We start from the raw sequence: 25,582 nt of genomic DNA, 5'->3' as shown, positions 1-25,582 counted from the left end.
GCATCATCAGACTGTTTATAGACACACTTCTTTGGCTCAGACAGAAATTTTTTCAGCAACTTCTAAACATTTCGTGAAGTGTTTCAACAACATTTTCTCGTCACGGTGTCAAATATAGACTTTATCCAACGTCATATATTAACAAAACTCACCAAAGCTTCAGATCGTCTTTGTTGATATTCACATGTTCTCATAAAAGTTGTTAAATCGTGCGACTGTGAGGTGGTAATGGCGGGGATGTGATGCAATTTAACGTTGCACGCAACATTAACGCTAATTGCTCATTTGTTTTGGGGGAACAGAGAGCACAGCAGCCGTGATTTTGTGCACGTATACAGGAGTACGAAAAGAGATGGAGAGTTTATTTTCCACTTTATTATAATGAAAAAAATGTATTGATACCAACAGGAAAGCATCGACTAATACTTAACCTTGTTTACACACAGCAGTGAATGGTTAAGCCTACTTTGCTAAGTTGGGTATCAAAGGATAACACAAATAAAACAGTATGAAACCGTAACTTCTGCATGTTCCTTTTATAGTTTTTTCAATATGTTTTATATGTAAAAACAGTTCACGTGAACAGTGGACCAGCAGGGGAGTCATCTTAAGTCGAGCATGCCACAAGACAGTTGCAAATATTAGCGTGTCAGCACCGTGTATTTGAAAACAGACAAACAACATTACATCTCTTTATCATCAGCATTTAGCTAAACTACAGAGTCGCGTAGTCATGCCATCTTTCCTGTTTCACATTTGAGTCAAAATTGTTATTAGCACCAGAATTAATGGGATCACTGTGGCCCTCTGGATTATTTTTCATCTCTAATAAAAAGATGGCGCAAACAAAGCATTGTTGTAGTCTCGTGACATCTGTGTAAGTGAAGAGAGACACTGAATAAAGCCTGCGCCCACTCACTCATTCAAACTGCGAATGGCTAAATGGCTCAACTGTATACTTTTCCTACACAACAGAAGACTAGAGTTAGGACATAAACTAAACGCACTTAACTTGGTTACTTAAGTAAATTGCAATATAACTGCCACTACAGATGGATTTGGCAACCGGTATGAAAAGAGTAAACATTTCGAATCTGTGACAGTTTTTAAGTGGCCAGTCGGAGGATGAACCCGGGTTACAAAATAGGCCTGATTATACAGAAGTAGATGTGAAATTAACCTTAAGTCTCACCACGTGTATGACCTTAACAAATCCTTTCCCAATGAAGTCTTATTTGATACAAACTGATGTTTGGTTTGTGATTAGTGGTTTCATGGAGAGCAAAATAAACAATAAAGCCTGATATGCTTTAAAAGTGGGATCATCTTGTGACTGATCGTCATCTCTCTTTTCAAAACATCAAGATGACTTTGACTAAAATACTTAGTTCAGAACATTGAGTCAGATAACTGAGGCCAATGCAGAAGAACTTAAACCCGTTTCTTTATCTGAACGCCAGCAGCTGGTGATAGCTGTTGTTGCAAAAACACTTCCAGCCCAAAAAAAAGTCTATGAGAAAACGTCTTTCTGTCTTGAAATCCATAAATACTTTCCTGTTAAGTTTATGGGCTCTGTCACTCATTTTTGGCCACAATGTATAAAACAATAATAATATCCATCCATCCATCTTCTTCCACTTATCCGAGGCCGGGTCGCGGGGGCAGCAGCCCGAGCAGAGAAGCCCAGACCTCCCTCTCCCCAGCCACCTCCTCCAGCTTGTCCGGGGGAACACCAAGGCGTTCCCAGGCCAGCAGAGCGATATAATCTCTCCAGTGTGTCCTGAATCGGCCTCCTCTCAGTAGGAGATGCCCGGAACACCTCACCTAGGAGGCGCCCAGGAGGCATCCTTATCAGATGCCCGAACCACCTCCACTGGCTCCTTTCGATGTGGAGGAGCAGCGGCTCAACTCTGAGCCCCTCCTGGATGGAGAAACTTCTCAGAAATTCTGCCCATAAAATTATGAACAGAATCAGTGACAAAGGGCAGTCCTGGCGGAACAAGTCCGACTTATTGCTATGCAGACCAAGCTCTTGCAATGGTTGTATAGGGAGTATGGGGTCCAGACACCCCATATGTCCATCTTATAAATCTTTGTACTACTGTGTTAGCTGTGGTATGCTATGAAACCAGCTCATTGGATAACAGCTTGTCAATCACAATTCGTTAGCCAATGAGCATGCAGTTTGACAGTCAGGCCCGTCCTTCCTTGCCACATTTTTTGGGTAACCAATGGCAGCCTTCAAAGATGTCAAAAACCAGTGGATAACATCGCACTAACTACATCCATCTTTTACACCATTTATGGTTTGAAATCAAAATGAAGGCGACACCGACCATTGAACTGAGAAATCAGCCTGTTTTATACAAACAAATTTAGAAAGAGGCAGCGAGCTTGCCTCATACTGAGTGCTGATCAAAGCTTTTTTTAAGTTTCCTTTCCATGTAAGTGGTTACACCCTAAAACATCAGGCAGGCTTACTGTTCAGTGTTGAAAAGTGTTTAAATGCTTTCGTTTTTATCTTGTATGCACTATCAATCAAAACAACACTTTAGTGTATCTTCATTCAAAAACTGAGACAGGATGGCTGAAATCCAGACAATCCAACAGTCTATTTCTAAACCAACACAACAGTCCTGGTACAATGTAAACAAAATGTTAATGTGCCTGCTGTAAAAGCTCCTTTTTAGTTGTTGTTTTTTAAATGGGAACTCCATCCATTGAGCCAAATGTTGTTAATTTGGCCTTGCAGTTGTTGAGATGTTTCTGGGTGAATTTGGGAGATTCAGGTGGTAATTTATAGGGCTTAACGTCCAGTTACTTTTTTGCTACGCCTCTGTGTTTTGAACATACACCTCCTCAAAGTCACAATTAACACTTTAAACACCTCAGTGTTTGGCTGGGAATAGAAAAGTAATGCTTCTGCAACGTAAACACAGGATGACTTCCTCGCAGTCTCCCGCTCTAGATGATGAAGAAATTACTTATCGCTGACATCAGTGCTAAAACCGCAAAATGTGCTGACACACAATGTACAGCCATATCTTCTCAGATTATCAGTGTTACTACAGTTCCCAAGAACAAGAAACTATTCTTATTATACCAGGTGGTTTCTTTCTGAAACCAAAGAGGACTAAACTCGGGATCTGACAGCTGAGCAGTGCTGCGTGCTCAGACGCCGTCTACAAAACAACAAACACACTCTTACGAGGAGCGCGCTGATAGAAAGTTGCCCCCTGAAACAATTTTCGGAAACAGCTTTTTGCTAAACCGACACAACACAGAAGTAACCCATTGTTGTGGAAGCTTTCACGATGACTGCTACTGCAGTGAGGAGGGGAAAAGAAAGCGAAGCCGATATTTTCCCTTTCGACACCCAAGAATGCCAAACTTTCCTCTCAAACCAAAATCTTTCCGTTACTTTTTTTGGGTTGCTTTTCCCTGGAGAGCGCAAAGGCAGGAAAGGCAGTGGAGGGACAGCTCTCGCCTGTTCACTGGAGCTTCCCGTTCAGCTATCTCGCCTTTCTTCTCCATCTCTTCCCCCAACTTCATCTCGACACTCCCCCACCCTCCAGCGTCTCCTTGACTCCCAGACAAGGTCAGCAATACTTGAGCAGCGACGCGGTACTTACCGTGCGTCCTGGCTTGGTGGAGGTGCAGTCTGAGCTGCGGCTTCCCTGCCTCTTCGACAGTGAAAAGTATCCCAACTACGTGAAGGATTGAGAGCTAATGTTTTCCTCCTGTCCACCAACTCGTTCCTGCCTCATTCCCCTCCTTCTCGTACGCTCTCCCCTCCTCTACTTCCTCCTCCCTCCGTCTCCATACACTCCTCTGCGAGGGCGCACTGTTTTTTCGCTCAGATTCAACTCACCAAAACACGGAAATTTACTATGACAGAAAGTTCTGAACGGAGAAGAGGCAAAGCAGCAGACTGGTCACGTTGTGTGAAAATTTAGTCAATCGTTGTGGCCCAATTGTGACCTCTAGTTGGCGAGCCTGAAACAAAACTTTAAAAAAGAAAACAGGATACCGGTTTCCTAAAAACCCACTTCTTCTAGAGGCAAAGGCCATTTAATGGTTTTCTATATGAATCTATAGACAGCAAAAGGGTGTTACACCCCCGAATAAGGGCTAAGGAACCAGGAAAAGAAAAGGCAAAAACACAGTAAAGTGTAAAACAATAAAGTTTTATTGACAATGACTCAACTACTCAAAGAAACACACCGCTATTTCAGCCAAACAAGAGAACAACAACCTAAAATATCCTGCTAAAAAAGGGAAATAATTCTCCAAGTAAAAGGGAAACAGTCCTGCTGCAAGAAGAGAGCTATTCACTATGCTTGTGTAGTCATCCAGGTCATGGTTGACTAGCTAGTCACTAGTTTCAGACATAAACTGTAAGCCAACGCTACAAGGTGACTGACTCACTGACTGAGCAGCTGTTCACCAGCTTTTATTATTCTGCTGAGTGGCTGAATGAAGCCAGCTGTGCACTCCTGAGCTCCTCCGGAGAAACGGGTGGCAGCTGTGTTCAGGAAGAGATCGGGTACGCCCTCCCAACACAGGCCTGCCTGCTGGGTTGTAAGAACCGAAACTCAAATGAAATTCACCTTTCAAAGAAAAAACAAATATATATCCAAAAAAGTCAAAAGAAATAAATAAATAACGGTCTCTTTAATGCTGTTTTATAAGAATCACACTCACTGGCTGCATGCACATAGTAGTTTGTTTAAGTGTTTAACTGATTCTTTTCTTTAAGGATGAGTGCTCTCATTTTAATCTTTATTGATAATAATAATAATAATAATAATAATAATAATAATCTCCCCAAACCTCAGCTGACACCTTTCAAATGCTAAAGGGGTTTGAATAACTTTAACTGAAGGAGAGTTCAGTTAAAGTTCAAGGAGGAAGTGGTGGGAGGACCAGCCTCTTAGATCTGCACACCTATGACGCTCATTTCCAGACCTGTTTTTATTCTTGATGTGTGGAGTAACTTTGCCTGATTCAAAGTTCAAAATAATCCTTATTTATCACGTGGCTGCTTCAGACTGCTTTCCGTTTAAGCCAACACTCTGACTTGCTGCAACTTGCAAACACAAGGTTTGAACAGCAGGTGGGCGGAGCTTCACGGTCTGAGATGAAGATTCAAATATCTCCTTCGGTTTGTTTACTATGATACAAAGTGAAGAGTAGAAAAACGTGAAACTGAACTTTTAGAGCAGAAACAAAAACATCTTTATTTTATCATATTTGATAAAAGCACCCACACAGGCAATAAGGAACAACATGTCAGATGCATTTTAAATGTTTGTCTTTTTAAGGAAAGGCAAGTTCTCTCACAGGTTGCTAAACTTATCTGACGTGTAGCTCCTGTAGTATAACAGTGACACATTTAACTGTTAAAAATACAGCTTTTATTCCAGATTTGCCAGCTTTAACAGTTATTTTACTTTTATTCTGCTGCAGCTGTGGTGAAGAATGTTTCATTGTGGTGCTGTACAAAGTAAAAGCTGACCACGTTTTCTCGTATTTGTTAAACTGGTGCTAAATGTAGTGTAAAAATGACAAACGCTATCCGAGTAGTTAAATTGTCTTTCACTTTCTTTAGCTGCTGCATAAATCTGTTTAGTACATTATTGAAATCTTCAGGATGTCTTGACAGTTTCTCAAAGTCTCTTCTTTCTCACACGTTCATTTCCTGAAACTGGCATTTACGGCTTTGTTTCCTTTTGTTTTTACACCACTGACATGTTGCTTTCTTTTTCATCTCAGTTTTGTTTGGTTGAAAGTTTCTGCAGCATTTCTCACAGCTCCCTGTCTGAGGTTTCAGTTTCCTGAATACCAAAGGAGGAAACCACTACTGCTTAAAGCCTAAAGTCTAACGCAACTCCAGAAAACTCAGAGAAAGGTTGCAATGTTCAGCAGCTGCAACTAAATGATTTTCATCAGTAATTGATTATTATAAAGGTGAAACGTGCCGCATTGATGACTACATAGAGTATATGTACCAGTAGGAAAGGTTGAGGACAACGTTTTATAAGAATGTATAAAACAAAGAAATTAAATGTTGCCATATATTGTAATCTAACAATGTATTAACACTGTTGTGTTCGTGTGTGCTTCTGTGACCTCTACTGTTCAACACCCTTCTCACATTTTGGCTTTTTTATGGAATTCAGGCTTTCACGTCACTTCTCGTCATAGACCGCCTTGCACAATGCTGAAAACAGCATGTGCAAGGCCACAAGGTGTCGCTAAACATATTTTTAAAAAGCACCTTCATGTTCAAAGTTTCATAAGTTTTATTCTTCATTTGTTTTCAGTAATCATCCTTTTCAGATGGCTCGCTTTTACTTTACACACATAAATAATTATTAAAAAGATAAAAAATGCATTTATGCTCAGGATATGAATCAAATATGATTAAAGAAATTAATATCTTCATGCAGTCTGTGGATCTGGATATTTTCTGGAAGCCCAGTGTTTAGATTAATACAACTCTTTGAGTTAAACTTAGAGAATCGCCAACAGTCTTTCAGAAAACCTTTGTATTTAGGATTTTAGGATTTCGGCTGGTGGGGCAAAATTTCTCTTAGATGCCTTGTTGAATGTTAGCGACCCATTGAGTGGCTGTTATCAGCACATATAATCCCCAGCAGTCAGTGACCACTTTGGTCATGGTCTTCCTCTAATTCTTCTTTGTCTTCTTACTTTTTTCCAGGAGTGAACACGTCATTCAAATAAATCATTTGGACACATTTGAGTGGTTAAATGTCTCTTTAGGTACATTTTTTTACTAGTAGCTTTCCACAAAAGACAAAATGTGTTCCCATTTCTTTAGTTGAACGTGATCAAAATGCCAAAGATAGTTTGACAGGAATACATTAGTATTTTTACACCAACAAGGTGATTCCCAAATAGCTATTCACAGAACATTGTGTGTCCTTGAAAAATATTTGATGAAACAAGTGAGGGGAATATTAAAGAAGTGGCAGGGCTAAAAGTAGCTGATGAATAGTATCTGAAAGTCAGGTCCTTGAGAAATAGGGAGAAAATCCAACAAGGACAAGTTACAGAACCTGAGAGATGCATCAGGCCTTCAGTTGATCCATGTACAGTTCACTGTAGCATCATCAGAAGGGGTCTCAGTGGAAGTGTGGCTGTGAAGAAGCTATTTCTAAGGAAGGGAAATGGGGGAAAAAAGACTGGGTACACCAAATTATACAAGAACTCAACTGAAAATCAGTGGTGACTCATATTGTGGAGTGACAAATTGAAACCTTGAGTTATGAATGCAAAGAAGTATACTGAAAAAGGAGAGTGGCTATTTCTTGCAAGTTGTCTTGTGTTTTAAAGTTAAGTGTTAATTTACCTCAGTTGTTTAAGTTGCTGCCAAATGTCCACTAGTGAATTAAGCAAATCCAACATGTTCTTTTTTCAGTGCATGGTCAGAATTTTAATACTATCAGTACTATCAGGAAAGCACATGATGGACCCAGTGGCTACATTTTTCAGCTTGACACAATGAAAGAATAAATAATAAAGGTTTATGTTGTTCAGTTCCTCGAATTATAGAAACAGAAACATGTGCGAGCTTCTTCACAGCCCTGTGAGGAGGGCTAGGTAAGTTAAATAAAAATTTGAAGGAAGTTTAAATTAATCAAATGAATAATGTGGCTCTTCATGTACTTCCAGGTTTTTCTCTAAAGAGAGATTTGTGTTACCATTACACATCGTACAGTGGAGAAGATTATAAAAGGATTGGTGACGAAACACTTTATTTTTTCATCGCGTCCTCTAAAGTCTGGAGAACTTTTGGTTTTTATGTTTAGAGTATGATCCAAAATAAAAGAGAAATAAGAAAAAAGTACACACAAATTAAACAAAAAACAAATAAAAGAAAATTTATTTAGAATATACTAAATACCTCTAAATTCTATGTGCAAACATAATTACCATACAATGAAATGAACATCTTGGTTTGTTTGTTTTTGTTTCTTAAATATATTCAATGTAACAAAGCCAAATAGGTGTCTTTGCAGTATTTTCATGGATGAATGAGCAATATGTGATTCTCTGTTGAAGACAAGTTTAGCTTACAGTGAGATGTAGAAAATCATGCATATCTTTGCTAAAACAAGACTTGTTTAAGGTTAACATGAGGAAATAAACTGGTGTGATCGTGCACAGGCATCAGTATACAATCCTCTGAAAACAAACTAATGCAAACATCATCTGATTAAAGGTTGAAAAAAAGGCTACAAGTTACTGTCAGAAGGATGGAGGAAGGCAACAGTTTTAAAAGATGTTCAAGAACTAGAAGACCTGGACCACAGCTTCTGTGAATGCAGAAGCTAAAGGTGGGAAAAGAAGGAGTGCAAAGAGCCTGAAAACAGGTTCAGATAAGCTGTCAGATGGGCCACAAACATTTTTCCAGCCTGATCTCAGCGGAGAAAACAAAAAAGGTTTTCTGTGACTAATTATAAGTAAATGCAGAGAATTTAATGCTTTCACTGCAGTTTTCACATTTTACAAATCCATCCAGTGAACTGAATTAGATCCTGTGTGGGTGTAGCTGCATGCCTGAAGGCTTTTATTATGTATATACACAATTCTGAGCCTCATTTTTACTTAGAATCATTAGATTAGAATCATTCTCATTTCCTTCACCATTTTCACACCAGCACGTTAGGCTGCATTCACCACGGTTTGACCACTAGATGGTGCTCTGCCCTCAATAATTGCATTTACATACAACGTCAACAAAAAAGTAATTCAAGATTAAAGTAATACATTAACACGTGGTTCTATTTACCAGCATCTTTTCATTAAAAAAAGGTGTAAAAACTAAATTTTAAAACGTTTTATTTATTTTCTCAAAATGCTAAGAGGCATGTGTGTTTTCACTTTCATTGTCTTTGGTGTTGGCATTATCAGTCTCTTATCCACCGGTGAGTGTGTCTAGTTTGGCATTCTATTCACTTGTGACCCAAAGTTTTTCTTCTTGCCTCAAATATTCAGTTTGCACAGCTCACAGCACACAGAGGAGTGTTAATAGCATTACTAGAGACAGTAGATAACATTAACATGCATTGTATTTCAAATCAGTGACACTACTGATATCATTAACTGTCACATTGTGCATACTGAGATTACAAAGGTTCTGTAGACTAAATCATTGACTTTAAACACATTTCTCTGTATTCGACTTATTTTGATACTGCTTCAGCATTTGTATTTTAATTCGACGTGTCATACGGGTAAACACAATTAAGACAGTTAATACTTTTATGACTCAGTTTGGGTTTTTCTGTGCCATAGAGTAGCTAAATATACAACTTAACTGGTATTTTCTTCAATAAAAATGAAGTTAAAGACCACGTTAATTACTTTGTAACACTGTTTATCTTTTTTCACAATAAATAAGTTTATATATATATATATAAAATCGTTGTGGGAAAATATCATAAAATGTGATTATTTGATGTCTTTTGTATTTAAACTTTGTTTATCGTGAATGTTTACCATTCATGCGTTAATTTTCGTCTGCTCCCACACGGTCCACCTTTAAAAGAAATTTCGTCAGTCGACCTTAAAAAAATGAAACTGTTGGGGCTCGGCCCAAGTTTTAGTGACGTATACGCTGCCGATTGGGTGATATTTATATGTAAATTTGGAGGCGGGCTTGTGGAAACGAGTAGGTGACGTCAGTTCGCTTGTTGGCAGAGAGCGAAACAAACATGGCGATGGATTCAAGTGGCTGGGGGTTTACGTTAACTTTATTCGTGTTTTCATACGTTTTTGCGACGAGGCTGGTTGAAGCTTCGGTTTCAGACTCGAGGGAAACCACGCGGATACTCGGCATGAGGCTAGAGAAGAGCGACAAGCCAGCCGAGACCACCGAAGGGGGAGATATTCAGGTGACCGAGGGGAGCGATATCTCCTTAAGAGTCTACGGGCTCCACTTGTTCCCCAACAGCTCGGATATCATCGGGTTCGGTAAACTGTTCGCCAGTGATAAAGAAGATGCTGATTTCTCAGATAAATGGTTAAACAGGACTTGTCCCAAAGATCAGAATGATATTGATGTTAGGGGACCCATGAAGGTAAACGACGAAAACACCTCAGGGACAGTCTCCCTCAGCATCAAGCAGCTCCGTAAGAATGAGGTGGTGAAAGTGTTCGGCTTGTGCGTCCTGGACGCCCGGGATCAGAAGTGGTACCTGATGGACGAAGAAGACGGCAGGCTGCGCGTGGTGGAAGCGAAGAAGTCCCTCCTGCCCATCTGGCTGCAGATTATCATCATCTGCTTCCTGCTGGTGCTGTCCGGTATGTTCAGCGGGCTCAATCTGGGACTGATGGCGCTGGATCCGATGGAATTGCGCATCGTGCAGAACTGCGGCACAGAAAAGGAGAAGAAGTACGCGCGGAAGATCGAGCCCATTCGTAGGAAGGGCAACTACCTGTTGTGCTCACTGCTGCTCGGTAATGTCCTGGTCAACACTACGCTCACCATCCTCCTGGACGACCTCACCAAGTCCGGGGTCGGAGCAGTCGTCGCCTCCACTGTCGGCATCGTAATATTTGGCGAGATTGTCCCCCAGGCTCTGTGCTCCCGACACGGATTAGCAGTCGGAGCGAACACCATCGTCCTCACCAAGCTGTTCATGCTGTTGACTTTCCCTCTGTCCTGGCCCATTAGCAAACTCCTCGACTGCGTGCTGGGCCAGGAGATCGGCACCGTGTACAACAGAGAGAAGCTAGTGGAGATGTTAAAAGTCACCGAGCCCTACAATGACCTGGTGAAAGAGGAGCTCAACATGATCCAAGGAGCGCTGGAGCTCCGGACTAAAACAGTGGAGGATGTCATGACGCCAATCAACAACTGCTTCATGATCCACAGCGACGCCGTGTTGGACTTCAACACCATGTCCGAGATCATGGAGAGCGGCTACACCAGGATACCCGTGTACGAAGACGAGCGCTCCAACATCGTGGACATCCTCTTCGTCAAGGATCTGGCCTTCGTGGACCCAGACGACTGCACCACCTTGAAGACCATCACCAAATTCTACAACCATCCGGTCCACTTCGTCTTCCACGACACCAAGCTGGACGCCATGCTGGAGGAGTTCAAAAAAGGTTTGTGGAAATCTGGTGATATGGTGTGATAACGCACGAGTGAAACCTGTGATTTTGTTCAGCAGTGTGCGGTGCCAGCAAATGTTTCTGGTACAGCTTCATCCACTTCTTAGGTGCACGGAGGAGACGATGAAGTAATCAGAGCTCCAGCAATGTTTCCGCTTATAAGACCCCTGAAAGCCACATGCTGAAAAATGCAGTAGTCAAGCTCGTGTTTTGGCATCTTCAAGTCAAAGTCAGGGGAATCTGTACCCACAGAGTCAGGGGTTAAGTTTGCTCTCAAAAATACGACTGGTCATTTTTTCAACTCTTTTCAGTAGAAGTGTGACACTGGTTCCTCCATCTTTAGTGCATTTGGCCAGGGCCACTATGGTTATTTAAACCTTTCCCTTTGGATTAGATTAGATTAGATGAAACTTTATTAATCCCTCGGGTGGGTTCCTCCGGGAAATTCAGTTTCCAGTAGCAAAACACCAAAAAAGTTGCATGTTACAGATACATTAAGGGGAATGAGAGTAAGGATATAAGCATAAATACACCATATACACATATATAGATACAGAATATACAATATGGATAAATAAATAGCTTTATCAAATAGCTTAATTTAAGAGTAAATGAAAGTTTAATTCCTGAGATGTATCCTACCTGCACCACAACTCCTGCATGTGGGTCAAGTATTTTGTCTAGAGATGGTCTCTCAGTGGTAGATGCCCTTTTTCTTTAAAAACGTATTCGTTCAAGTTAATCAAACTGTCGTCTTAATCATTTGCTATATCTGTCTAACAGAAGGTTGTTCGATAAGTAGGTTTATTTAAGTAGTTGTAGTTCTCTTGATCACTTGACAGACAGAAAATTCTCTGGTGAAAGCTAGGCAGGTTTGTGTTTTGAGATACCATAACACTTCCCAGTTTTACTTCTCTCTTTTGCCTCACACAGACACACACAGGCTCACGTGTTCACACTCGCTCTCAGGATGATTTACAAACACTGACGCTATCTCCCGCTGCAGTATATTTTTCCTTCCTCAGGCTTCTCATCTGAAGGTCAAAGACACAGACACACACTGGCTTACTGTGTCTAAATCTTGTAGTATCATTAATATCCTGTCGTTGGACTTTGTCGGCATGTTGTCTCTTTCACTGTAGCAATTCATTTAGCTCTAATCAAGTGTTGGAAATTGAGTTGCTGAGTTGCTGTAGTGGTGCATAGTGCTGTGTGATATTTGGCCAAGATGTATCTGCAGCTCATCGAAGTGAGCTCGGCTGGCAAGGTGGGAGGCTTTGGTAATAAACTGCAGTGCATACAAACACACACACACACACACACACACACGCTGTAAATCGAGGTGCTTACAGTGTTGAAATCTTGGCAGAGAGATTTTCTTTAAGTAAGTTTGACAATATGAGAGTTTGTGTGTTTAAAGTCTTCAGTTTGAAGGTTACAGTGGAGAAAATGTTCGGGCCCTCTCGTTGCTGTTATGACTCATAGTTGATTCCAGTACCGGTACTTATTATTTTTGCTCTTCTTTATTTCTCCCTCTATTGTGACAGAAAAAATAACAATACATTAAAATAGATTTCAAAGACTTTGATCTCTTCTCTTTATCACACCATCTTGCGATTAAAAATTTGAGCCAGAGCAGAACTGATGCAACACAACAGATAAACATCTGTTTATGACATCTGTACAAGTCGTCTTATAGGCTGAAAAGCTGATGAGATTTAGCAAGGGCAATAAATTTGTGCATCTTTTTCTCTCGCCCCCGCTAGTTTCGGCAGATGGCCACCTTCCTGTTAGGTTTCATTTTTTCTCCCTGCTCTTGCTAAGTGATTGCTCGTGTGAGGTGGACGGATTGCTGGGGCTTCCGTCTATAACCTTCTATGAGCTTCACCTAATCCTAAAAAGTGCCCTGAAGTAACTGTTGCGGATTTTTGGGGGGCCTTAACTAAACCTGTGCAGAAGTGAATGCTGGAACAAAAGAAACACAGCAGTCCAACCTTAAGGTTAATCATCTTTTTAACACAAGTAGAAACACTTATAAATGAACTGGAGTATTGTTTTTTTTAACCACATTAAAATGTCAAGTCAAGTATTGCTCTGCCAAGCAGATGTCATAGTCAGTGTAATTTAAAGGTCATAATTTGAAAGAATCTCAGCAGAAAGTTAAACCAAGTACTTTCAAATTTTATGCCTTTTATGTAGATTAGCCTGCTGTGAGTAAGACTCAGTGTTAGTCACTGCATTTCTCCTCGATGACATCCTAGTCATGCAATGTGGAGGGGCCAGGATTTGCATGTAGGTTGTTGGGAAAGAGGTTTTTTTTTACACACACTTCAGCCAGTGTAGAGAAAATCAGGGTTAGACATTCTTAGAAGCTGCTTCTTCCCCACACGTAACACAAAACCTTCAGGTGCATTCTTACTACTGTTTGGTTTATGCTAGAATGTCTCCTAGAAAGAGCATGTAGGTGTCAGGGCACTTGATGCCCATCATCCTCTTTGTTCTTATATCAGAAGCTGGCCGTATAATGTCTGCTCTGACTAAGCTGAACATTCGGTTCTCACATCTGCTTTTCTGGGAAATGCAGAGAAACTTTCAGGGTTGCGGTCCACCTTGATGTGGTGAGCGATTTGTTCCATAAAACCTAGTGAAATTTGTCTGTAGTCACGAAGAACCATATCATTTCTGTATCTGTGCTTTGGGTCGGTTGGAGTGGGGGTTCACAGTGGGATTCACGGAAACAGCTGAAATGCATACCTAGCTGTTCTGTTATGGTTTCAGCTAATTCAAGACAGGCAGCACAAGTAATGTTGTTTACAGGAGATGATAATCTGTGGTCTGATAGCTGCTGTCATGCGAGTTGATGTTATCTATTTCCGCTAACACACGTTGAATCGTGATGTCTGTTTGTTTTTATATGACTGTTGGTATGAAAGCTGGACAGTTATAAAAACCCTCAAAATGTTCTTTAAAAATGTTTTTAACAGTAAGGGATGATTTAATATTCGCTATGTCGACATTCTCGCAAATACTGCAAAAACACTGCACAGTCTGAACATACCTCAGAGTATTACCTTTACCATGTCGGCCTTCACGCTGTGACCGAGGAGCCTATGTTCAGGCTGTGGTGGACGGCTTTAACGTGGTTATAGTATGTGCGGGCTTAATTTCCTGTGCACCCCCTGCTTCTTCTGTGACCCGGCTCCCTGCCTGCAACTCGAGTTCCTCTCACTGCAGCTCGGCATCAGTTACCACAGCGATGGCATCCTGCAGCTTCGAAGCGCACACACAGATTTTTCACAGGGTTTTGCTCCACATAATCAAAACCACTGAATTTACATTTTGATTTTAGAGTTTGGCTATTAAGTCATAGTCAAACTGTTTTGAATAGATACCAGTGTCTGTTACACACTCACACACACACACAGGAAATGAGTGTGTGTGTTATTCCCACTAGCCTTTTCTGTCAACATGACGTGACATTTCAGATGGACTATGAAGTGACCTTATTAGATGAGATCAAATTTTAATGACATGCTGGAAATGGCAACAGCAGACATAAAAGGAAACATTCACTTTTATTTATACATGATATTCATCCTCATCCCAACATTTTCTTCCGCTTATCCACGTTGCGATGGCAGCAGCTTAAGCAGACATTTGTTTCCCGAGTAGCATTTTCCAGTTTCCCGTGGGAGGTTTCTGAGGTACTCGCAGGTCGGATGAGATTAATAATCTCTCTAGTGAGTTCTAGATCTACACCGAGGTCTCCCGTCAGCTGTGTGCCTGGAAAATCTCCACAGTGAAGGTGCCCATAAGACATTCTGATTAGATGCTCCAGCCACCTCAGCAGGCTGCCTTTGACACAAAGGAAAGGAGGCTCTCCTCTGAGCTTCTGGATATCTGGAGATCCTGGTAGCTCAGGAGACAAGAATTGCACTCACTTATTTTACATAGCCCAGCCGTCCTATAGAGGAAACTAGTTGCTTCTGTGATAATTCAGAATTAACTACTACAGACATAAGTCCGAACACTCACTGGTAAATTAAAACCTCTCATTTAAGTTTATTGAACATGGTTAAAGGCCATACTTCTATTACTCGTTCCTCTATAATTTAATGGAAAGGTGATGGTAAAACGGCCTTGCTTGTGGCTCTTGTGTAATTGGCTTAGTGCACACTGGACATCAGGCAAAATTTAGAAAGCACACAAACACAAGTGAACCGCGAATTTCCCGGAGATCCACGTGCACTCTGTCAACAGACTCTCACGTGTTGTAATTCGTGTATTTTATTGGCCCCTGAGGAGTTGTCTTTTGAAAATGCCATTAGGATTAAGTGACAAATGCTTTAGAAAATCTTTATTAGGAATACTAATCTTGTCACAATGAAGGATCACCACGAGCAATATCAGCATGCACGAAGTTGTCATTTTAAGTATGACGTGAGTTTACTAGTAAAATCATTATATTTTGATACTTGAAACTAAGCAAAATGATCTTTATAACCATACTGTGAAGTAATGGCACTGCGGAAGATTGATTGTGTGTAATTTATGACATATAGATTGTTTCCATCTAACCACAAGCTCGGTGATGCAAAATCTCCACCCGGTAACCACAATAACATTACTTTGTGGGGTTTTTTTTCTGGTTTTGTTTGCATGTCTGGAGACAGATTTTTGTCAATGCAATAGTGTTTGGTAGTGTGTAAAAAGTTAGCCTCCTACAAAAGCACAGACGTGTTTTTCCAGATGTTGTCCAGGGTTCTTGTGTGAAAAGGCCTCTGGTCTCAGGTGTGTACAATAATTCAGATCCAGATAAAGGTTTGAGTTTGACGATGGGTGTGGCTGGACGCACGAATGCAGAGTAAAGGGAACCTGTATGTCCGTCCTGTGTTCTCTTTACTGTATTTGTAATTCTTTGATGTTTTCTGACTTGTGTATAAACCTATAGTATTTTTAACGATGGGGATGATCTGAGAACTTGAGTCTCTGGTGCTTTTGTTGGTGGTTGTCAAGGCCGTCCACATTGTCTGCAGTTTATCGGCGTTCGGGCACTTATCTGCCCCTCCCACCCGCCCTGTTATTGTGTGCTCTGGTTTAATGACCGTTTGTCTGTTAGGCTGTGGGTATGTTTCCAAAACAGATTAAAAATGAGATTTTATGGGCCATGTGGTGGTTAGAGTTTGGTGTAAATGAAGGATTTTTAAAAGAAATTCATAAGATTAGCTTGAAATTCAAACCCTGTGAGGTGAGTACTTTTAGAACAGCTGACAGCTTTCTCCACCTCATTTGGACATAACAAGAAAATCGAAACTTCAGAAGTTTGTGATGGTGGGTTTGCACTGTTTATTTACTTTTTTTTTTAAACCTGTGAATTGCTCGGGTAACTAAAATAAATAACTGGCAAATTAAGAAATATTTAAGTAAGAAAACTATTGGCAAATAAGGATGTAGTTAAAACCACAGATGTTTGATGTTGAGTTTCTAACATCCACTGTATAAAAACATTGGATTTAATATGAAAGGCACTGATGATGTTCCATATGTGCACACAGTTTCAACCACCTGACAGCACGAGCAGCTCCTGGGATCACTGTGTTTGGGTCAAAGCCATGAAGAAGAAACAAAGTGCTGCCGATAAAAAGAACAGGGCCAAGGACTCGCATTACACTGCATTACATTCTCACATGAATGCAGTAAACAACATGAATGTCAGGTTCACTTTTCTAGCAGGCGGTTTGTTTGCTTTGCAGACAGCTCAGCGTCAAATTAAGAACTGCAGGCTGAGTCCACGCTGACCCTCGCGGTCCCTCGCAGAGGGGTGAGGAGGATATTTGTTTTCTTTTTTGTTTAATCTAAGCTTGTTGGCTTTGACGTGCCCTGACACATCAGCCTCTTAACTTCTGTGCCTGTGACGCAAGCACAGATACACTCGTGCTGGTGCTTGTGATACTCCCTGCACATTTGCACAGACATGGATATACAGTTGTGATCAAAGACATACACACATCACGGGGTGTTCAACAAATCCTTCTTAAGAGAAACTATTAGTTGTAATCAATCATGATCACTAATGAAAAGTGAATAGGTCTAAAGTTAAAAGACCTTGTAGAACCTTCAGCACCATTTAAAAAGGATTTAAGTGAGTGCATGTATGTAACTGAGCCTGTACGTATGCTTTTGATGCTGTGTGGATTAGAGAAAGTCTGAAATAGCTGTGAACAAGAGCCCGGGAACCTGCAGTATTTACAGCTTCTATTCGAGCCTCTAGGGAATGTTTTATGGTGTTGAGTAAAAGATTACCCAATCTCAACATGATAGGGCTGTCAGAACAAACCTATGTCTCCACTCCTGTTTTTATGGTGGGTGTGTCTCTCGTCTCCCGCTTTCTCTCCCCCATCACTGCCTCCAGTTCTTTCCAGTTTCCTAGTTTTTGCCTCTGCCCATCTGTCCTTGTTTTTTTGTTTTGACTTTCTAGAGAGGAAGAGTTTCTGTAACTCCTGGTAGAGATTGGGTTTACTGGAATACAAATAGTGTTATGGTTCAAGAAAAATGTGCAGTTTTGTAGAAAGCGGCTGCCAGGTTGTGCAACGACTGAGTGTACAGTTAACTGAACCTTGTACAGACATTCATACCCCCTCCCCCCCAAAAAAGGTTTTTAATTAAAAGCTGTTTATGAATCACTTTGAAGTTGGACCTACTTACTTGCTTTATGTGTTGTAAAAAAATTATTGTCTTCTCCCACTCTTTTTATAACATAACAAAACATAAACTTTAATCTTACATTATATTCATATTTTTCTTTTATTGCTAAATGTCACGTCTATAAATATGTGAATAGTCCACTTTAATGGATTGCATTTATATAGCGCTTTTTAAGGCACCCAAAGCTCTTTACAATTCCACGATTCATTCACTCTCACATTCACACACTGATGCAGGCAAACCACCGTTGTAGCCACAGCTGCCCTGGGGCAGACTGACAGAAGCGTTGCTGCCATATCGCGCCATCGGCCCCTCTGGCCAACACCAGTAGGCGGTAGGGTAAAGTGTCTTGCCCAAGGACTCAACGACCAGGACAGAGAGAGCTGGGGGATCGAACCGGCAACCTTCCGGTTACAGATGAGCTTCCCACCTGAACCACGGTCGCCTCCCCTTTAAGACACCTACACATTTTACAGTCGCAGCCAAAAGTTTTGAGAATGAGTTTGCTGCTTCAGTGTTTTTAGATCTTTGTGTTGGTTGTTTCTGTGATGTATCGAAGTATAATTACACGCACTTTATAAGTCTTAAAGGCTTTTATTGACAATTACATCACGTCTATGCAAAGAGTCAATATTTGCAGTGTTGCTCCTTCTTTTTCAAGACCTGCAATTTGCAATGGCATGCTGTCAGTTAACTTCTGGACCAAATCCTGACTGATGGCAACCCATTCTTTTTTAATAATCAATGGTTGGAGTTTGACAGAATTATTGGGTTTTTGTTTGTCCACTTGCCTCTTGAGCATTGACCACAAGTTCTCTATTGGATTAAGGTCTGTGGAGTTTCCTGGCCATGGACCTGAAATATCAATGTTTTGTTCCCCAAGCCACTTGGTTATTACTTTAGTCTTATGGCATGGTGCTCCATCATGCTGGAAAAGGCATTGTTCTTCACCAAACTGTTCTTGGATGGTTTGAAGAAGTTGCTGTTGGAGGATGTTTTGGTAGCGTTCTGTATTCATGGCTGTGTTGTTTGGTAAAATTGTGAGTGAGCCCACCCGTTTGATGAGAAGCAGCCCTACAAATCGGATGCTTTACTATTTGCATGAGACAGGACTGATGGCAGCACTCACCTTTTCTTCTCCAGACAGTCCTTTTTGCACTTGGCCCAAACAATTGGAAAGGGGCTTCATCAGAGAAAATGACTTTAAACCATTAGCAGTCCACTCGCTGTACTTTTTGCAGAGTACTAGTTTTTCCCTGATGTTTCCTTGTTGTTGTTGTTGTTGTTGTTTTTTTAGACAAGTGGCTTCTTTGCTGCCCTCCTTGACATCAGGCCATCTTTCAAAAGTCTTTGCTTCACTGTGCGTGCAGATGCACTCCTACGTGCCTGCTGCCTTTCCTGAGCAAGCTCTGAACTGGTGGCACTCCAATCCTGCAGCTGAATTATTGCTAAGAGACGGTCCTGTTGCGTGCTGGAATTTCTTGGGTGTCCTGAAGCCTTCTTCACAACAATTGAACCTCTTTCCTTGAAGTTCTTGATGATCCGATAAACGGTTGATTTAATTGCAATCTTTGTAGCAACAACATCCTTGCCTGTGAAGCCCTTGTTATGCAACACAATGAGGGCTGCACGTGTTTCCTTCCAGGTAACCATGGTTAAAAGGAAGAACAATGATTTCAAGTATCATCTTCCTACTAATGCATCTAGTCTCCTATTCTAACTCTGTCAGCGTGCGATAATGTTCTCCAGCCTTCTGCACGTCAACATTCTCACCTGAGTTAACAAGAAGATTATTCAAATGATCCCAGCTGGTCCTTTTATGGTAGCAATGAAATGCAGTGGAAATGGGAAGACAATTTCCATGGCACAGAGGGAATGTGCAATTCATCTGATCGCTCTTCATAACATTCTGGAGTAAATGCAAATTGCCATCATTAAAACTGAAGCAGCAAACTTTGTAAAAACCAATATTTGTATCATTCTCAAAACGTTTGGCCACGACTGTAAACTCTGTAGATGGACCTGTTGTACGTTTCCACAGCGGTGGATGCTCACATTAAACGTGGTCAAGGTTTCAAATGATCAGGTCAGCGTTTGTGTCAGCAATCCTAATGAGCCAAAAGCTCAGGCTTCAGACTACTCTAATCACTGTTTTAGATTTCAAGCTAGCTTTTTCCCGTACTCCTGTCTCTGTATGATGTCACAGAGAAAAGGATATGCCACAACTGTCAGTCTCAGACAAACCACAATCTTCCTGTTCAAATCTTCTCTGTGAATCATGCAAGTGATGGGAAAAAGCCAGCCTAAAGGAAGGGGTGGCCTTAAACGGAGATGAGCTGCAGCACTGTTTGCCTCTTTGCACTTGATTTCCGCTAGCGACGGGCTGCGACCTCCAGTAACCACTCGCAAACTTCTCAGAGAAATACATTTTTTTCCATAGAAACCAGCGTTTCATTTACTGGTCTCTAGGCCTTTTTAATGGTTCTCTGACAGGGCTCGTTTTAGGTAGTGAGTGAACAGACCAGTTGTCCCAAATCCATTGAAAATAAAAAATGAAGTCCCCTTAAATAAAGAATTATTTTAAACTGTACCGTGTATTTTGAATTTCCCCTATAAATCTGTAAAGGTCCTGTTATTATTTAGTGGCTGCATATACTGTTCTGTCTTTTGTAAGAAAAAGAGCACCTTTTCTTTTTCTGCTAGCCAAAGCTGCCATAGTATTTTCTGTTTTTTGTAAGTGTGCATGCTTGGCACTTGTCCATGTACACACACAGACCTGATTGCAGTTTGCAAATGGGTACGTGCAAGGTGGTGGTTTCTTGCGGTTGCCCTCTAAATGGGTTCCTTTGGTAAGTTAAATATTGTTATTTATCCAGGATTTTGTGTCTTTTTAACATGGCAGTAATGGAGGATTACTGGTGTCGAGGCCAAACAAGTTCACACTGTAATGCTGAGGTTTACAAAACCATCTTTAGCTTCTGAAGTCTGTATATTTGGCCATGTTAGAGTTTTTGGACAAAATATTTACCTACCAACTAACCACCCAGCTGGCGCTCAGCTACAATCTCCACTCCTGTCATTTTTTTTAACAGGTAGTTGTGCCTGTATTCATCTGTCAACAAATATTTGGCTTTCTATTTTTAAGAGACAGACCCTCAGGTGTTCTGCTGAGTCACAGAGCGTAAATGCACGAGCACACACAGCGACGCATCGAATTTGACTCGCTCACACGCTTGTCAGCTGACTTTAGTGTCTACAGTGACTGAATATCATTTATGGGGGATTAAACCCACGTGAATGATGGGTCTACAGCCATTTTTATGGCTCCCTGCATAAAAGGTTGCTTCATCGAAAAGACAGTCAGCCATCCAGACATGAAAATATTTGATCTGTTAAATGGGTTCAGTGGCAGATGAATTCAAAACCTGTCCTAAGCATATTTCTCTCATAGAGCAGTGTTCCCATTATGAAAGAGACCAAGTTCTTACACATCTGTAAGGTCAAAATGTCATGTTTCTGAGCACTTTTGAACAAATTCTTGTCTGTGATGGCTTAAAATTGACATGGAGAGTTCCTTCTTGTACTTGGGAGCAGCAGTCATAACAAACTTACTACAACACGATAAGCGTTATCAATGTACTGCATTAAAATTGTCACTATTTGCAGCGGGAGACAGAAGTGGCAGGGAATTTGTGGAGAACCTTTGTTTTGTCTAATCAGCACTTATGCAATCAACAGAGTTTCTCTGTTCTTATCAGCCATCCCCGTCTTTCTCTCTTCCTGTCTTGTCCCTGTGGCTGTGGCTTGAGGTGCTGACAGTGCGACTCCAAGTCGGTGTATATGTTTTGTGCACGTGCACGTGCGCGTGGAAGTGTGTCACATCAACACTTCCCGGCTTCGTGCCAAAATGATATCAGTCAGCACGAAGAAAGAGCAACTCAGCAGAATTGTATTATGTCTCAAACATAGCCATGAATTGCAAACATGATTGCTTTGTCTGTCAGTTCAAATTACCCGTAAGTGATATAGCATGTAAAATAAACACAACATTGTCATTCCTGACATGTTTTGGATGAGAAGAGTGAAGGTTTTAGTTTTGGATTACACCGGCTTGTTTGCGTTTGGGAGTTTTTTGGCATGTTATAAGTTCATGTACAGTTTGCCACAAAGGAGCTTTAGATGTGCTTGATTGGATTCATGTGCAGGTGGGAAACTCCAGGCCTCGAGGGCCGGTGTCCTGCAGGTTTTAGATGTGTCCTTGATCCAACACAGCTGGTTTAAATGGCTAAATTAGCTCCTCAACATGTCTTGAAGTTCTCCAGAGGCCTGATAATGAACTAATCGTTTGACTCAGGTGTGTTGACCCAGGGTGAGATCTAAAACCCGCAGGACACCGGCCCTTGAGGCCTGGAGTTGCCAGCCCCTGGTCTAGTCCCGCTCAAGCTGGTTGCTGAGAAGATGCTGTCCAAATCTCTAATCATTTTTGGACATTCTCACCCATTACATCACTCTGTGAACACCAAAAGAAGCTGTTTCAGTCACAGACACCTACTTTGTGCCCGCTGTCATTACGCCCACGTATCACGTCCCTGAAGGGGCTTTCAGACTGGATGCTAAAATGTCACCTTTGCACTCTGAAAATTATTATTTTCAAAGGCTTGTGCCAAGGTGTAAATATGTTGTTTCGTGAGGTTCGGGAACTCGTATGGATCAGAATCGCATAACTTGAGCTTAGACAACTTAAGAATGAATCCTCCATAGTCAACAGGAACATCCAGGGCATCCAGCCGACAGCAGGCAGGGGGGACAAAATATATACTATATGTGCGAGGTGGATTCTCATGGTAAGCACAGCCAAACATTCAAATGATGAGGTCAACATATCTTCATATAATCCCTATTCTGCTCTGATTTTTGGTTTCAGACAGATGTTGACAGATGTTTGATGTTGGAGAAAGGGGTTAATGCATAACACACCTTCAGCTCTGCCAATCGGAACAATGTTGGCTGAAAGGGAGGGTGGGAGGCAGGAGAATGATTCAGACAATGAATGAAGTGAGGGTAGCATCAAGTTCATGTTTGAGATAAATAGGGGTTATATTTTGAACTGTGAGCCAAGCAAAAACTACTCAAGTAGAGTCTATGAATAAAAGCTTGAAGTGAGCTTAATAGATCTCGTTCAAGGCAGGATGGTGGAGAGCGGACAGGGAAACTGGGAAAGAGAGGTGGGGAAAGACATGGAGTAAGTGGATTAAAATGTATTTATTAAGATAATGAGCAGGAGAATTATAGTGTGGTGAGCCCAGTGATGAGTGTCTGAAAGCAGTTAACATGTCATTCTATTTTTTTTTTTGGCATTGGGTGACCCATAAATAATTTGTCAACACTTGGTCATATTTTTAAATAATCTTCTACACTACAGTACTTAAAAGCCATTTGTGTTAATTACCAGATTAAATTGCTTTACTGTGCGAAGCACTCTTAATATTTGCTGCATTTCATTGTAATTTTGCTGCTTAAAATAGAAATGCTCAGGAGGGTGATTAAAGTAGATTCTGTCTCTCTGTCGGGGGTTTTGTTTATAAAAGAATCCGCTATGCTCAGCAGCCATTTCAGCCATTACTTTGCAGCCCTGCTGTTCCCTAAGATCACAGTAGCTCTATCTGCACGGGGTTCCAGTTTTAACTGGAAAAACGGGTTTGAAGAGTTCGACCCGTCCCACATAACAAGCATGTGTATGCATGTGTGAATGTGCGTACATGCGTCTGCTGCCGTCCGGGGTTGTTTCAGCCTCTCACAGTGGATATGTTTTGAAGTTGTTGGCTGTGGTCCTACTGATATGTGGCGGGGTGTGTTTTGTGTGTGGGTAGAATAAGTGTGGCATTCCTTTCTCATTGCTCTCCCCCTCATCTTTTTGTCACCGATATTTCATGTCAACAAGCAGGCCCGGTTCACAGGCTGGTGACAGAAGCCTGAGGGCAGAGAATCGAACTACACTGTCATCTGACCTGCTGGGACTGTGTGTGTGTGTGTGTGTGTGAACGCCATTGATACATTCAGTTTAATTAGTGATTAATTAGAGCAAACTGATTTTCAGATGTCGTATGAAACTAGAGCAGCTACATTAAACACTTTGGTACTAAATGCTGTGGAAGTGCTCCACATAAAAGGGAGAAGCTGCAGTTAATAGTTGAGCAGAGCTCAGTTCTTATGATAAAGGTCAGATTGTTTCTCAGTTCCTGTTTTAGCAAGCTCTCCTCCTGTGCTTTCGCATGCTTTGCTTACTTTATCTGCAGTTCTAGAGAACGTCTGTGATTAATGTTTTTTTCTCAGGCTCAAAAAGAATTTACACCATCTGGCTGTGGTGGGTTTTTTTGGAGGGTACAGATTTATCAAAACAGTCTCCTGCTTCGTAGCCTGCAGTCGTCCTATTCAAATGACTGAGGACATTATGTTCTAGACGTTTTTTATTGTTGTTTCTCTCTTTTTTTAATAACGAGGTTCATTGGTTTAGTGCTACAAGTAAATTGCATTTTCAAAGCCAGTGGACAAGCTGAAAATAAAAGCTGCAGACACACTTGTTCTTTGTGAGAAAGAATTCACTGCCTTGTATGTTGGATTATTTTCTTTGAACAGATAAAAATGGCAAGCCAAGGCACCTAAGTGAAGTCCAGTAATAGGCCAGTTGGTGGGTGACATAAAGGCTACGTTCACACTGCAGGCGAAAGCGCATCAAATCCGATTTTTTTCGACCCTTTGCGACCCATATGTGATCATGCTGTGACAGTGTGAACGGCGCAAATCCGATATTTTCAAATCCGATCTGGGTCACTTTCGTATGTGGTACTGAATCCGATACATATCCGATGTTTAAGAAAGCGACTGCTGTTTGAACGGTCACGTCGCATTAAATCCGTCTTTTACGTCACCAACACAAGACAGACGCCAATTATCAGCGCCCGAGAAGACATCGCGAACGCTTCCTGGCCATCCAATGTAGATGTCAGTGAAACTGTTGGGAAGACAACGTTGGAGAAACGTGAACATTTTATTTATACTGTATAATCTGCAGATTCTGACAGAAATCTGCAACTATCCTTTGAAGCACCGCTCCTCTAAAACAGCAGTAAGGATAATTATTAGGTTATTTACATTATTATGTAAATAACAAAATAACTTAAAGCAAAAATTGGGAAATGTAAAGTCCGAAGTCTTTATATTAAGGGCCATCAGTCAAACAATACTGTTTGCTCTGGGTCTAAACAGAGCGCGTTGTGTGTGAAGTCTTCTTTTGCGCATGCGGGCCGCTATGAGCGTTCACACTAGAGCGCGTTTGCTGTCGCATTTTATCTGTAGTGTGAACACGCAGACAAAAAAATTGGATTTGATCAAAAAATCGGAATTGAGCATTAAGACCTGCAGTGTGACTCACCAGCACTTAACTTTAACCACACAAACAAGGTCTCCACAACACAGCACTGGCTAGACATTTACTTAACTGCATTTAATAAGCTAACCATTGTGATTTCTCAGGGTAGGGTAAATCACTAAATTAGCAAAGTTAAAGACAAAACGTCCAGAAAAAACAACCTGGACTGGTAGCTGATATATTTGTACAGTTGTCCAATAAATATTGCATAGATTTGAACGGTACTGACACTTTTTTATCCATATTGCATAAGAAATGACCTTGTTACCTGTAATAGCTGAGTGCTAAATCGGTTTA

The 25,582-nt window shown here is 41.1% G+C and overlaps 2 protein-coding genes across 3 annotated transcripts in view; one reads left to right on the top strand and one right to left on the bottom strand.

Annotated features, from left to right (window-relative positions):
* Positions 1-3,898, bottom strand: part of LOC102787094 (phospholipid-transporting ATPase ID-like) — a 53,640-nt gene extending 49,742 nt beyond the window's left edge. The window contains exon 1 of the mRNA XM_087849409.1: positions 3,633-3,898. The gene's annotated coding sequence lies outside the window, so the exon portion shown is untranslated. The remainder of the gene's footprint in view (positions 1-3,632) is intronic.
* Positions 3,899-9,714: 5,816 nt separating this feature from the next.
* Positions 9,715-25,582, top strand: part of cnnm4b (cyclin and CBS domain divalent metal cation transport mediator 4b) — a 55,275-nt gene continuing 39,407 nt past the window's right edge. For both annotated transcript variants that reach the window (XM_087849406.1, XM_087849407.1), the window contains exon 1: positions 9,715-11,145. In XM_087849406.1, coding sequence (XP_087705532.1) covers positions 9,744-11,145 — 1,402 coding nt within the window. In that variant the 5' untranslated portion in view covers positions 9,715-9,743. The remainder of the gene's footprint in view (positions 11,146-25,582) is intronic.

Source organism: Neolamprologus brichardi, chromosome 12 (genome assembly GCF_056152115.1).
Source record: "Neolamprologus brichardi isolate AB-2024 chromosome 12, ASM5615211v1, whole genome shotgun sequence".
Classification (NCBI taxonomy): Eukaryota; Metazoa; Chordata; class Actinopteri; order Cichliformes; family Cichlidae; genus Neolamprologus; species Neolamprologus brichardi.
This window is presented reverse-complemented; position numbering and strand designations above follow the sequence as displayed.